The sequence below is a fragment of the Aegilops tauschii genome, chromosome 1 (genome assembly GCF_002575655.3).
Source record: "Aegilops tauschii subsp. strangulata cultivar AL8/78 chromosome 1, Aet v6.0, whole genome shotgun sequence".
Classification (NCBI taxonomy): Eukaryota; Viridiplantae; Streptophyta; class Magnoliopsida; order Poales; family Poaceae; genus Aegilops; species Aegilops tauschii.
In genome coordinates, this window is record NC_053035.3 from 484,390,725 (window position 1) to 484,404,135 (window position 13,411).

General features: G+C 41.5%; 1 protein-coding gene across 3 annotated transcripts; it reads right to left on the minus strand.

Moving 5' to 3' along the window:
- Positions 1–85: 85 nt before the first annotated feature.
- Positions 86–13,183, minus strand: LOC109784135 (uncharacterized). Of its 3 annotated transcripts, none has more exons than XM_045229563.2 (16): positions 12,896–13,183; positions 12,583–12,812; positions 12,144–12,270; positions 11,983–12,023; positions 10,845–10,938; positions 8,960–10,395; positions 8,734–8,865; positions 8,545–8,614; positions 8,393–8,432; positions 8,149–8,221; positions 8,012–8,074; positions 7,635–7,712; positions 6,119–6,291; positions 1,216–1,262; positions 908–1,133; positions 86–821 (listed from the first exon to the last, which is right to left on the minus strand). In XM_045229563.2, the coding sequence occupies exons 2-16, from the start codon at positions 12,771–12,773 to the stop codon at positions 562–564; spliced, it is 3,051 nt and encodes a 1,016-aa protein (XP_045085498.1). In that variant the 5' UTR covers positions 12,774–12,812; positions 12,896–13,183; the 3' UTR covers positions 86–561. The 3 variants fall into 3 exon arrangements, with proteins under 3 accessions (XP_045085498.1, XP_045085496.1, XP_073358164.1); XM_045229561.2 differs by having other exon boundaries at positions 12,583–12,816; XM_073502063.1 differs by lacking the exon at positions 10,845–10,938 and having other exon boundaries at positions 12,583–12,816; positions 12,896–13,177.
- Between the last annotated feature and the right edge of the window lie 228 nt (positions 13,184–13,411).

A 13,411-nucleotide genomic window follows, 5' to 3' on the forward strand; every position in this document is an offset into this window, starting at 1 on the left:
ACTTAAATTTTGAGATGAGAATACAAGTCACATTTTGAGAAGATGGGACTACTAGTCCAGCCCTTTTAAGAAAATTGCACGCAGCTTTCGACCAATCATGATTTCCATTGTTTTTCACTATTACTTACATATTTGGCAGAACTCTGTTCAGTTTGTCAATATTACTTACAAATCAGCACAATTTGTCTGATTGCTTCAACAGTACATATACACATGTTACAGCCTAAGAAAAACATCAGTCAGTTGCATTGTGCTGAGCTGATACTTCTCACAAGTAGCTCCTATTGTTTTCTGAGCCCAAGATATGAAGCTCCAATTGCCTCAACTTGAATTCCTAAACTACAAGGATCTGTTGCTGTTGGAGTTGCTAAGATACACAGCTAGTTCTGTCACGCAAACCTACCATATATTGCTGCTGCAACAGCTTATTGTGTAGGTGGGTGGACACCCACAGATTCTCCTGGTTTGCGGCCCAAATATATATATATATATATATATATATATATATATATATATATATATATATATATATATATATATATATATATATATGCCTGTCCCTTAGATCCTCTGACAACGAATAATGCCTGCGGCGCCTCCATAGCATAACCATCTCTCGCTGCCTCTATTTGTGTTCCATCTCAACCGATGCAGCGCTACAGATTTGGGAGGGAAGACCTCAAAGTCGTCTTTAGTGTTTTCATCAACTGGGCCGTTGTGCATGCCATCACTCTCTTGCATTAGAGCATCAGCTAAAACTAGAGCACTAGTTTCTCGGCCTTCATCTAGTTCACCATCTCTGAGTTCTGGATCTACATGCTCTGCAGTGTAGTTCAGCAGGCATGTCAGGCAGTAAGCCAATGATATGACTTGCAGCAAAATGGAGAGGGTTTTACTTTACTTTTACCTGAGTTAGTGAGAGTCCGTAGTTCCTCTTTCCGCATGTCGTCCGTTTGATCTACATCTTGGCATGATTCTGGACCCTTTTTCGTGACCAGAGGAACATTCGATAAAGGAGAGCTTTGCAATGTGCCACCAATCTTAATGACTGTCCCCTCCTCTGCCAGTGAACCACAGAGGAAATAAGGTACACGGTTCCTCCCAGGTTTCTTCTCCCAGAATCTCTTAGTAAGCTACACGTGTGCAATATTCATTTAGCACACAGATCTGGATGACAGGCACAAGTAGATAATGAATACAGGCTAGCGAGTTCACCTGGAAGCGCACAGCAGTACCATCTACCACGCAATAAGCTGCTTGACCTGTATACAGGCAAAGAATTATTGCCAATTCAAGAATCATAGGGAAGATAACATTTCACCCGTATGTGCTTCAGTATGATATATTTTTACGACAAGCTACTCATTCTCCTTACTTCTGTATAGAGATTCATTTAAAAAATAATAATATCATGTGTCCAAAATGTAGGAGAGCATTGTTAAAATTATACACAAAAAAAGAAAATCAAGTGTCCAAAACAGAATCTTATCAGAGGTGAATATTACTAAAATAATAAACAATTCAAGTATTAGTATATACGGCAAATAACATAATTATAAGATTTATATTCATTTCTTGACACAACAGTCTAAGTAGAGATGGCAATGGGTACCCATTACCCGCGTACCCGGCGGGTAAAAACCCTATTAGGGTAAGGGTATGAGATAAAAAATTACCCATGGGTATATAAATAGAAAAATATTAAACCCATCGGGCAGAGTGGGTACGGGTATGGGATAGCATAACCCATACCCGTGTACCCATATACCCGCGTAAAATCTGTTAAGTGGGCCTTCACTACTCATATATCTAATCTAACTTCCCACAAAATCAGTCTATGTAGTCCACGAGATACATGTAGCCCACATACACACGTACATGGAATGATAGAACATAGAAGGAATCTGCGTGATTAGGGTGATTTGGCTTTGGTGAATAATGAATAGAGATCACGTCCCATATTCTGAGAGACGGAGATTGATATCCTTCTCGTCTCCTCCTGATCTCATCTCGGCTCCTCGCCTCCTCGGGCATCCCTAGTCACCGCCGCCATTGCGTCCAGCTACTCGCTGCCTCGCCGTCGCCAGCGCTTCAGCCGCTCGGACGCCATGGATCTTGGGGATGAGGACCATAGCTTGCGCGAGGACGGCGACCAGGAGAAGGAGATGCAGCTCGTGCTCATGCGGACTGAGTCAGACGGCGGCGACCACCAGGGCCAGGAGCATGGGCATGGCGCGGCTACCCTGGTCCCAAGCCTAACACCATCGTTGGGTGGTGCCGTCCGTCTCCGTCCGCCAGGAAAGGGCCAAGCCCCGGGCCGACGTAAAGGACTTCTACCTCCTGCCTCGGCGTCCAAGGTGCAGCCCCGTCGCAACACTTCAAGCCGGCCGCCTCGCCCTAGCCCGCTTAGTCGATCCTCTACTGTCACCAAGCACAAGAACAAAAGCAAGGCTATTTTGGCTTGGTGAGTTTCAATTTTGTGTATGATTTTATGCATTCGTAGATGATACGTAGATGTATAGATATGTGATGATATGATATTTTTTTCCTGCATATATAAGTTGATAAGTATTGGTTTTCTGCCTATGCATGATGTATATAGCTGCTGTGATGAATGAGATCTTTTTATATAAGAGAAAAAATGTATTTGTTACTGAGATGAGCTCAGCGTAGCAAATTGTGTGCTAGTACGTACATCAGACACTGTGATTTTTTAGCATTGTAATAGCAGAGATAGAATCGGCGGTGGTAGATTTTAGATCTATTTAATGAGCATCGTACTTTCAGTTCACATATAGAATCAAGTATTATATTAAGAAGACTACAAGAATTTGATGTATTTTTTCATTTATGCTCCTTTTGAAGTGGTACAGGTTCAACCAGCCAAGTAGATGCTCCTTGTGATGCATCTGCCCCAATGGATGAAGATGCAGATCATGTCATTCTTTCAGATGATGAAGATGGACAGGAGGAGGAGGTGGAAGAGGTCAATGAAGCAGGCAAACGGAAGCTAACTTCTAAAGTTTGGTTGGAAATGAAGAAGATGAGGATCAATAGACAATGGAAAGCAAAGTGTAACTATTGTCACAAGGAACTTGCTTCAGGACCTAGAGCAGGCACAAAGCATCTTGCTTCTCATCTAAAGATTTGTACTCTCAAGATGTTGAAGATGAAGGGAGGCAAAACATTGAGTCAGCCATCATTGAGGATGAATGCTAATGAGGACGGTAACGTTTTTCTGGAGAGCTATACGTTTGATCAAGAGGTTGCTAGAAGAGAGCTTGGTAACATGTTGGTGTTGCATGAGTATCCACTGTCTATAGTGGACCATGCTGGTTTTAGGAAGTTTGTTCATGCACTTCAGCCATTATTCAAGCTACATACAAGAAATACTATTAGGTATACTTTGCCATGGGTTTATTTGATTTATTTCTGTTTATCTTGTTCTATGCAATGAAGAGGTAACGTATGGTATCCTCTTCTTTTGTCTTTTAGGCAAGATATTGAGGAAGATTATAACCAAGAAAGAAAGAAGGCAATTGATTACATGACTATGAACCAATCTAGGGTTGCTATCACTACAGATATGTGGACTGCGGACCACCAAAAGAAGGGATATATGGCTATTACAGCTCATTTCATTGATGAATCTTGGAAGCTTCGGAACGTTATCATGAGGTACTACTATGTGCTGCTGTATAGTATGTGTTGCTGATCATATACTGTTGTTTATGATGTGCTGCTGTTTATGATGTGTTGCTGATTAAGAAGTGCTGTTGTTTAGTATGTGTTGCTTTCTATGAAGTGCTGCTGCTTATAGGTGTTGTTTTTTATTATGTGCTGCTGTTTATGACTATATGTTGCTGAATACTGCAGGTTTGTATATGTTCCAGCTCCTCATACAGCTGAAGTGATATGTGAGGTGCTCTATGATTCCCTGCTTCAATGGAATATTGATGAAACTGATGACAGTGACTGTGGATAACTGCACCACCAATGACAAGGCAATTGAGATGATTGTGGGGAAGATAGGGAAGGAGAAGCTCCCTTTGGAAGGTACTCTGCTGCATATGCGTTGTAGTGCACACATCTTAAATCTTATAGTTAAGGATGGATTGGATGTTATGAAGTCAGCTATAGAAAACATTAGGGAAAGTGTGGCATATTGGACAGCAACAGGAAAAAGGATAGAGAAGTTTGAGGAGATGGCTAAGTTTAAAAAAATTAAAATAACAAGAAAGTTGATTCTTGATTGCAAAACTAGGTGGAACTCCACTTTCATGATGCTAGAAGTAGCTTTACCATACAGAGTTGTTTTTGAACGTGCAAAACAAGTTGACAAACAATATGAGCATTTACCTAGTGATAAAGAATGGGAGTTTGCTGCAGAGATGGTGGAGAGACTTGGCTTATTCTATGAGATAACAAAGTTGTTCTCCGGAACTAATTATGTGACTGCTAATATTTACTTCCCTAGAATCTGTGAGATTAAAATGAAAATGAGACAGTGGGCCACTTCTAGCAACCCAATTATCAAAAAACTCTCTGACGAAATGACTACTAAATTTGATAAGTATTGGACGGACATTCAAGATCTAATGGGGATGGCTACACTTCTTGATCCTCGGTACAAGAGGCATATGTTGACTGCTTGCTTTGCGATGCTTCATGGCATTGAGCCATCTTCTTATGAGTGTGTGGAGTTGGTTGATGCATTAGTAGCTAGACTACATTCACTGATAGAGGAGTATGAAGTGGAAGTAGATGAATATAAACCATGTGAAGAATTGATTTCTTCAATGAAAGCTCCAGCCATCATGAATATTTTCAATGACATTGTTGCCAAGCAAAGTCCTGCAGCAGCTCGGCTGCAAGGTGAAATAGATATGTACTTGACAGATGGCCTAGTGCCATACACAGAAGTATTTAGTGTGTTGGATTGGTGGAAAGTAGCTGGAACAAGATATCCAACATTAAGGAAGGTTGCCAGAGATATATTTGCCATTCCCGTGACAACAGTTGCTTCAGAGTCGGCATTTAGCACAAGTGGCAGAATACTTAGTGAGCATAGGAGCCGCCTAACTCCTAATATGGTGGAAGTCTTGATGTGCTCCCAAAATTGGCTTAGAAACAAATGCAAAGGTGAGCAAATAATGTAATTTGTTCATACTTACTCGTTATTTAACTATTGCTAATCATTGTTTCATCATCTCTACAAATTGTTTGTTCTAGATGTTCATAAAGGAGATGCTAGCTTTTGGACTTGCCTTCAAGACATTCAAGAGGGGATGCAGGTTAGTATTCACCAACACATTTCCTTTGCCAATTGAGTATTTGAGTGCATATGCTACAAGAAAAATTCTAAAAAATGACTATATTCATGTTTCAACCAGGACTTGGCCCTTTGAGATGTAGAGACATGGACTCCGCGAGTTATGCTCAAGATTGAAGACTTATTGCGCCAAGGTCTTCGTTATGCTACTGTCGGATTGGTCGAGTTTATTTTAATTGAACTAGTTACAATGTCAAAACTTTATTGGGATGCTCATTTTGTGGCCTTATGTACGGTCAAATTACCTGCATACTTTGTCGTGATTTTGTGAACTTAAAATAAATGACTATGTGTTGCTGCCTATGAATAAGTGATGTTCTTTACGGGAATGTATTTTTGTTTATGATATGTTGCTGTTACGAGTAAGTGCTGTTTTTTATAAGAATGTGATGTCGTTTATGATGTGTTGTTGTTTATAAGTATGCGATGTTGTTATGATGCGCTGATGTCTATAAATTATGTTGATATGTTGTCGTTTATGCTTATTTCTTGCACAAGTTCATATGTGCACACGTGGGTATTTTTACCCGTGGGTACCCATTTACCCTGCAGGGTGATGGGTATGGGAAAAAATTGTACCCGTTGGCGGGTATGGGTACGGGTGATGGGTAAGCTCAAAGGGGATGGGTAAGGGTATGGGGTAACTCCACCCGTACCCAAACCCGGCGGGTGCCATCCCTAAGTCTAAGAAAAGGTACTACCCAGGGCTTCTTACTAGGAAACTTGTAACTGCATTCTGCTTAGGCCGGATATTGACTATGATTAGGCATGGTTCTGGAAATGTACCTGTAATTTCTGAGACATGGACGTCCCATATCAAATATTCTGATAATTGATAAGTATGAATGCCCTGAGTTTTAGTCCCAGCGAATGGCCTTCCGGTGACAGGTACATCATTGGCTATTGTAGGTAAGCTGAGGAACTTCAATGTACCATCTTCCAATGAGATGACAATACCTCTGGACATGAAAGATAGCATCAGTTAGCATTGTTAACCTAGTAGACAGAATTTTTTTATAACCTGCATATATACATAGTAAGGCCATGTTGGGAGCGAAGTAGAACTTTCAACCCATAGAGATTCTACAACTCTATTTTACTAATCCAGACCATACCATTATAAACAAAGGAAGCCTAATCATGGACAAAAACACACAAAAAAGAGTGGAATACGAAAGTTTTGATTAGCCATCTTTCAATGTCAATTAAATTCCAACCAAACATTGCAAGCCACCTGAGTCCTATGTCTTCGCTATGTTTAGGACAAGCGAAAGGATAGGCCTGGGATCCATGTCATGTTCCTCAGGGTTTATATACCTGAAAAGTTGAAACTACCAGCCTACCGCTTTATAGACGCAGCAGTTTTGACAAAAATGGATAGGCCTAGTCCCCAATTTACTTGCCCAACCAAGGAAAACATGGTTGCCTTACGATGTTGATATAGGGCATAATGGTAACTAAGCTATCTGATACTTGATTAAAAATGGGAAAACACCAAGGTAAAATTTATTAACCAGATAAGGTTAAAAGATAGAAGAAAAAGTTGTCGTATTGATTCAAACAAAATGCCAGGAAGAACTGGCTTTAATTCAAGCACAGTAAGACTTTATTCATCAGCAACAATCATTGTTAGGTGGGTCAATAATAAAGAATGTAACACATTAGATCCTCACAATAAAAGGGGCATTTCCATTAGTCATTTCCATGGGTAGATAAAGCCATTTCCATTAGTCATGCCTAATCATGGTCAATATATGATTAGGCATGGTTCTAGATCATTTACTTTTTTCTCAAGAAGACACAAAACCTTTGCGTTTCGTTTCACTGAAAAGGTACAAGAGTTCAAAGTACAAGCTACAGCAGGGCCTAGATCAACACAAACGTAGAGCACCAATAGCAAAGCAACAGAGAGTTAATGGAGAATCATTTACGTTTTTAAGAAGCCATAGTTTGTTCTGTAAACAAATAATACAACTACCTTAGCAAGTTAGAATGCTGACATATCAGAGATCAAATGAGCCATGGATTGCATAAGAACATAAATAAATCATTTTTCTTATTTTTTTGCAACTGTGATTTGCATTTCAACTTCAATGAGAATAGCGATCTGCATCTGAAGTTCCCTAGTTTTAACTTCAGAAAAAAATGGAAAACAAGACAAAACCTAGTCACTATCTCACTGGATACTGAAGGAAGCTGAGTAACATTAGCGTCTGCAGGTTTTGTTTACTACGGAAGGAATGGGACATATTACTACAAATCAAATGAGATTTATTTGCTGCAAATGGGACAAAAATATTACCTTGCATCCTTCAACCAATGAAGACTTAAAACAGCCCTTGGGGCAGTAGTTAGTTCCCACAGAGGACGGTATGGATCTCTGCAACAAACAAGTTTTATGGATGCAAATCAGTATTCAAATATTGCAGCCCATTACAAAACAGCACAAGAAAGATGCATCTTCCTAAAAACTGCAGAGTGCAGTTAATTCGCTTGTGGAAAAAAAATCCTGGGTGAAATATTAACCAAAAGGAGAAGAAAAGAAATTGTACTGACTATTGAGATAAACCTCAGTACAGCTACATATATGCAATATCGGAAATGGGGTGGCAAAGAGTAGTTTTGTCCACAACAAAGATTAGAATTATTGATTACAGTTCCTGGTAGAGTTTATGCTACCTTAAATCCCAGAATTTTAGGCCATCCTCTCCAGCAGTGACAAAGGTGTTTGTCTTTTCCTCACTGTCAAAATGATACGGAGTCAGACTCAGTGTTTACCTTTTGGAATGGAATAGAAGTATAACACAACTTAGTACCTTACATATGGTGCCCACGAGAGGGCTCTGATGGGAACAGATTCAGCAGTGACACACATAAAAGGTTTTGAATCTATACATTAACCAGAACAGACGGTTATTTAAGACAAACGAAATAAAATAAGAGATATGCAGTTCAGGAAATCCAATAGCTTGCTCTTTAACATGTGAAAGTAAACAGTTCCTGAGTCAGACATGTCATATGAAATCCTATGAAAAGGGAGGTAGCAAACCATTAGAATACCTTGTGCTGGCAAGTCTGTAGAGAACTTCCATAAAGCAACCTGGAACATCAAAATCCAACAATGAGAATTCTCGGCGCATCACCTTCTAACCAAACGGTGCAGTTATTAGATCTAAACTAAGAAAATAATTTACTACAGGCAGAAAAGATACCGTTCCATCATGACATCCTGCCAGTATCATATCATGAGGAGAAGGCGACCAATCAACTGTCAAGGGAATGCTGTTTACCATTACAAAGAGGCAATGAATTAAAAATGAAAACATGCTGATGAATTTAACAGAAATTTTAAATCTGCCACTAGTTTAATAGCAGCACGATGAAAGTAAAAGTTGTAATACCTCTGTATGTTCCCGCACTTCACTTTAGCACACCTAAATACAGGCCGCAGCTTTAGAAAGCGAGGGTCGGTACCCTTCATTAAAGAAGATGAATATATCTTCTGGATTATGCTTGGAGATGGAACTTCCCATCTGTTCACAATAATGAATAAGTACAAAAATGGTGATATTTAAAAAGTGATGGCAAAACAATTCAAAATTATGCTTTAGCATAGGATGTACTCACACTTCCAGTGTGCCATTTCCCAACAGTACTGCAAGAAAACCCAAACGTGATTTCTGTTCTGACTGATTTGGTAAAGGAGGCTTCCATTTGATGTCCCAAGCAACTTTTCCGTTATGAGCTAAACACAAGACGACCCTTGGTAGATGAATGCCCTTGGGGATTGCAGAAAGGTTTGGGTTTTCTGCACAAGTAATTATGTTATCATTTTGACTTGATTTTTTTATTTGAACTACTTCTGTATTTTCCACTTCAACAATCATCTGGGCACTATCTTCAAAAGGAGCATGGACAACTTGATTGGCAGCCTCACCATCATTCATTTCCATGACCTCACGGTTAATAACTGTGCTCTTACATCCCACCAGACCAGCCTCATTAGCCATGTCTTCACTCATAGATGAACCCAATAGTTTGGGATTCTCAACAGAAGACAAATGATTATTTGGCATGATGGATGTGTAGGATGTCTCCATCTTCTGTACGTCACCACTAAGAGCCAGTGAGCAAGTCTCATTCGGAGCAGATTTCTTTGCAGGAGGTCGTACACGCCTTCTGGTGTAGACAAGTAATTCTTTCTTGCACTTTTCAACTGAGAGCACATTGTCACTTGGTTTGGGAGTTGGCTGATTGTTTTGTTCTTTGCCACTGAATGTGGTTGAAGAACTGCACTCTGTTGAAACAGGCTTCTTTCTATGTTGGGCACTTGATTCTTCCTTGTAATTTGCATTGCACAAGCTAAGTGCTAATGATGCAGCATTCAAATGGACATTGCACTTGGTTTTCCTTGGTCTGCCCCTTGGTTTTTTCAGACTTGGTTCTGCATGATCAGCAGTAGTTGCAGGTTTTATCTTTCTTGGTCTCCCCCTTGGTTTTCTCAGACTTGGTTCTGCGTAATCATCAGCAGTTGCAGGCTCTAACTTTCTTGGTCTACCCCTTGGTTTTCTCAGACTTGGTTCTGCATAATCATCAGCAGTTGCAGGTTTTATCTTTCTTGGTCTCCCCCTTGGTTTTTTCATACTTGGTTCTTCGTGATCATCAGTAGTTGCTGGTTCTATCTTTCTTGGTCTCCCCCTTGGTTTTTTCATACTTGGTTCTTCGTGATCATCAGTAGTTGCTGGTTCTATCTTTCTTGGTCTGCCCCTTGGTTTTTTCAGACATGGTTCTGTGGAATCATCAGTGGTTGTCAGTTTTATCTTTCTTGGTCTCCCTATCGGTTTTCGAGGAACTGATGAACTCTCAATGGAGTTATTCTCGTCTGGTATTTTTCTAGGCCTTCCTCTACGATTGCTCTTACTGTACGCAATCATTGACTGATGAGGATCTGCCTCTTCAAAGGGTGCTACGAGACACCAAACTTGAATGATACCTCTGCCAATCAATGGCATACCAAGCTTATGGTAAGAAGAACCAGGAGGATGAGCAGCAACAGCAAGATACTGCAACAGATAGAAAATCATGAGCAGCTCTAAGTACCTCGTATGTTCTACTTGTTATATTTTTTTATATCCAAGTAAATTCTTGCAATTAAAAATTACTATTCATAGACACTGAAAAACAACCGCAAACCATGCAATGAGCCTGTATGCAAATGCATTTGAGAAAAGTACTTTGATGGATGACCTGAGGTTTTCTTAGACATATTTCTATATGCCAACATACAGTATACAGTTGAGTAAAACAAATCAATATATCATTGAGATGTGGGTTTGGGAGCCACTATAATGGCATTTTTCTCATTGCTAAATCTGGGCGATGAACAAAACATTTCTCCAGATAGTCTTACAAGGGAGAAATTGGATAATAAGATGACGAATGAGCTTTTTTGGAATCATGACTCACAACAAAAGAGCTACTAGTTCATGACCATCAGTCAGTTGATCACAACCTCACAATTTACACGAGAACAAGGCTTGTCGCACAACTTTGGGCACCAGTCCAGCGACCAAACACTTCCCCCAGCGAACAAAATGAAATCAGAACTGCAACAATTATTAAGATATTTAATCACAGTTCACTCAAGATGGTTCACCACAATCATATGGATAGTGTAACAGAAAAAAGTGAAAGAGGGCAGAAATATGGAAGGTCAAATTTAGTAGCGTATCCACGTCTCATTAATTTATGACACCACTGATATTTCAATTAATGAAACAACACAAGCTATTGTGCGGATTGCCTACGTCTCTCTTTTTATCAACAAATCTCCCAAAAGCAGCAGAACCTTGCATGGGTTGACAGCAGTTGATGACCCAACTCACTCCTGGACCAAGAGAATACTGCTTGCATTCTCAAATAACTGTACTTTTTAGAGTGTGCAGTCAAAGATTTAAAGCTTTGATCACTAATATACACAATAGCACAAATGGTATTTGTATATGGGTTAGTGGAAGTACATATCACTAATTATTTTTATCTAATAACTTTACTAGTATATAACTAGAAAAGGTACTGGTCAAAGGGGGAGATGCTAATTTGCGCGCGCGCGTTGCAGCGCTCACTTTCAGACATGTAGTTTTCTCCCGACTTGGAAAGTGGCATTAGAGCAGTAGGTGGGGGAATTGGATAAATAAGAGCCCCCCCACCCCCTGCAGCAATGCACGCCTTAATCAGCTAGCTGTATCATGCGCTCAAACCTCATCCATGTGGTGGGGCCCAAGGCGTTCAGCCTGTCGGCCGAAAGACTAGTTTCGGATGGGTCGCTCGCTGGAGCGAGCGAGCGTGAAAGAGTCCTTTCGGGTCAAAGGTGTATTTGAAATCAAGTTATGTTGCATGTGAAACAACAAGGAAATTATTGTACTTCTGTAGAAATCCTTCACCAGCAACAAGATGAGAATAGGTACTGGTCTGCGGAATACATTAGGTCATAACTTCAATACTTCAAATAACAGAACCAGAGGAACTTAAATCATAATGTATCTCTCCACAACAATACTACCTTGAGTAATTAGTTAGGGAAAATCATGTAACAACATAAGTAGATTCTAGAAAGTTGAGGAAGTCTAGATTATATATAGAACTAATACCTGTCTGTATTCTTATCCCTCCCATCTTCCAAGTGTGTGACCTGCATTGATTCACACTTATATGATCCAAGAAATCAGCTAAAAGCCTAAGCCCTCTGATGTTGTAACAGGGAATTTAGACTCACAAATTAGCGCCGGCAATCAGTTCTAGTTTTACTAACCTGAGGAAAAGATGCAGATGAGAACTGTGGTAAGGTTATCTCAGGTGTGTCATCTCCGGATGAAGCTGATCCAGCGCCGTAAACAAAACTAACACCTTTTGGCTCATAAGAGAAATGCCTCCATTCTCTGGGAAGATAACAAATTTATCATTATCAACAGATCAAATGTCTGGCAGAATGGAATCCAAAAAACATTTGATGACTCTGTTTAACCATAATCTTAGCACATTGCAGTTACATTCGCAGCATACCTAATTGGAGAACACAAGATATCTTCTCCTTTTCTTTTTACTAGTTTACTCCATACTTTCCTATTTTCATTCATATTTTTAATTAATGTTCCATGGATTACTCAAAAGTTCATTCGGCCGACGAGCCCAAAACTGAAACTTGTCAATTTTACCGCGGCATTGCGGGAGCAAAGGAGAGTGGTTTTTACCTGAGGAACGTTACTGAGGAGGCGAGCCTTTCTGCTTCGGCGTCGGGGAACCCCGGCTGGGGGTCGCCGGTGGCGAGCTCCGAGATGGCGCGTACCGCCCTGGAGAAATCCTCCTGCGACTGGTCGAACAGGCAGACCTCGGCGCCCTTGCTGCCCTCTTCCGCCTCCGGCCGGAGCGGCGGCGCGGCCATCGCCGGCTGGGGGAGCGGCAGGCAACCAGCGAGGGGTTTCTACCTAGGGCATCTCACAGATCAGCAATCAACATTCATCCGCAAGAAGCCAAGAACTGCCTGCTGGCAAAAGAAAAACCAACCTTCGCGAGGAGGGGCGAGGCCGGCGGCGTCCTGGCCAGGAGAGGGGCGACGCGACGCGACGCGGCTCAGGGGCGTCCGGGTCAGGGGAGGGGCGAGGTGAGGCGGCGGCGGAGTCCTGGAAAGGGGAGGGAGGGCGGCGGCAATCGGGGGCGCGCGGCCGGAGTCGGGGACCGGGCGAGCGGCGTTCGGCAGCGCGCGGCGAAGGAGGCCGGACGACCTCCGCCGTCAAGCGGGCGGACCAGCGGCGGAGGCGCGACCTGACCTCAGGACGCAGGACGCTATCCCCCGACGAAGTGTCGAATTCTTCAGATAAAAAGTCGAGACAGGGTCGGGTTCAGTTAACGGACGGCGATCCTCGCTCCTTCCCTTGGGTCCCTCGCTCGACGGCCGAGATCGATCGATTCTATCCTTCAACTCTGCAGTTGGGCCGGGTGGTAGAGCTGCTTCACCCCTCTCTGTCCAATGTTGCAGTTCATCGACCTGCGCTTCATTCCAGAGAGAGAGGCTAATAACCG

Excerpts from the sequence above, each read along its gene's own strand:
- LOC109784135 (XM_045229563.2), bottom strand. The coding sequence starts at position 12,773 with ATGGCCGCGCCGCCGCTCCGGCCGGAGGCGGAAGAGGGCAGCAAGGGC. Across the intron at positions 12,271-12,582 it reads TCCTCAGTAACGTTCCTCAG|AGAATGGAGGCATTTCTCTT; the intron begins GTAAAAACCACT and ends TTATCTTCCCAG. Across the intron at positions 10,396-10,844 it reads GTTCTCGTGTAAATTGTGAG|TATCTTGCTGTTGCTGCTCA; the intron begins GTTGTGATCAAC and ends TATCTGTTGCAG.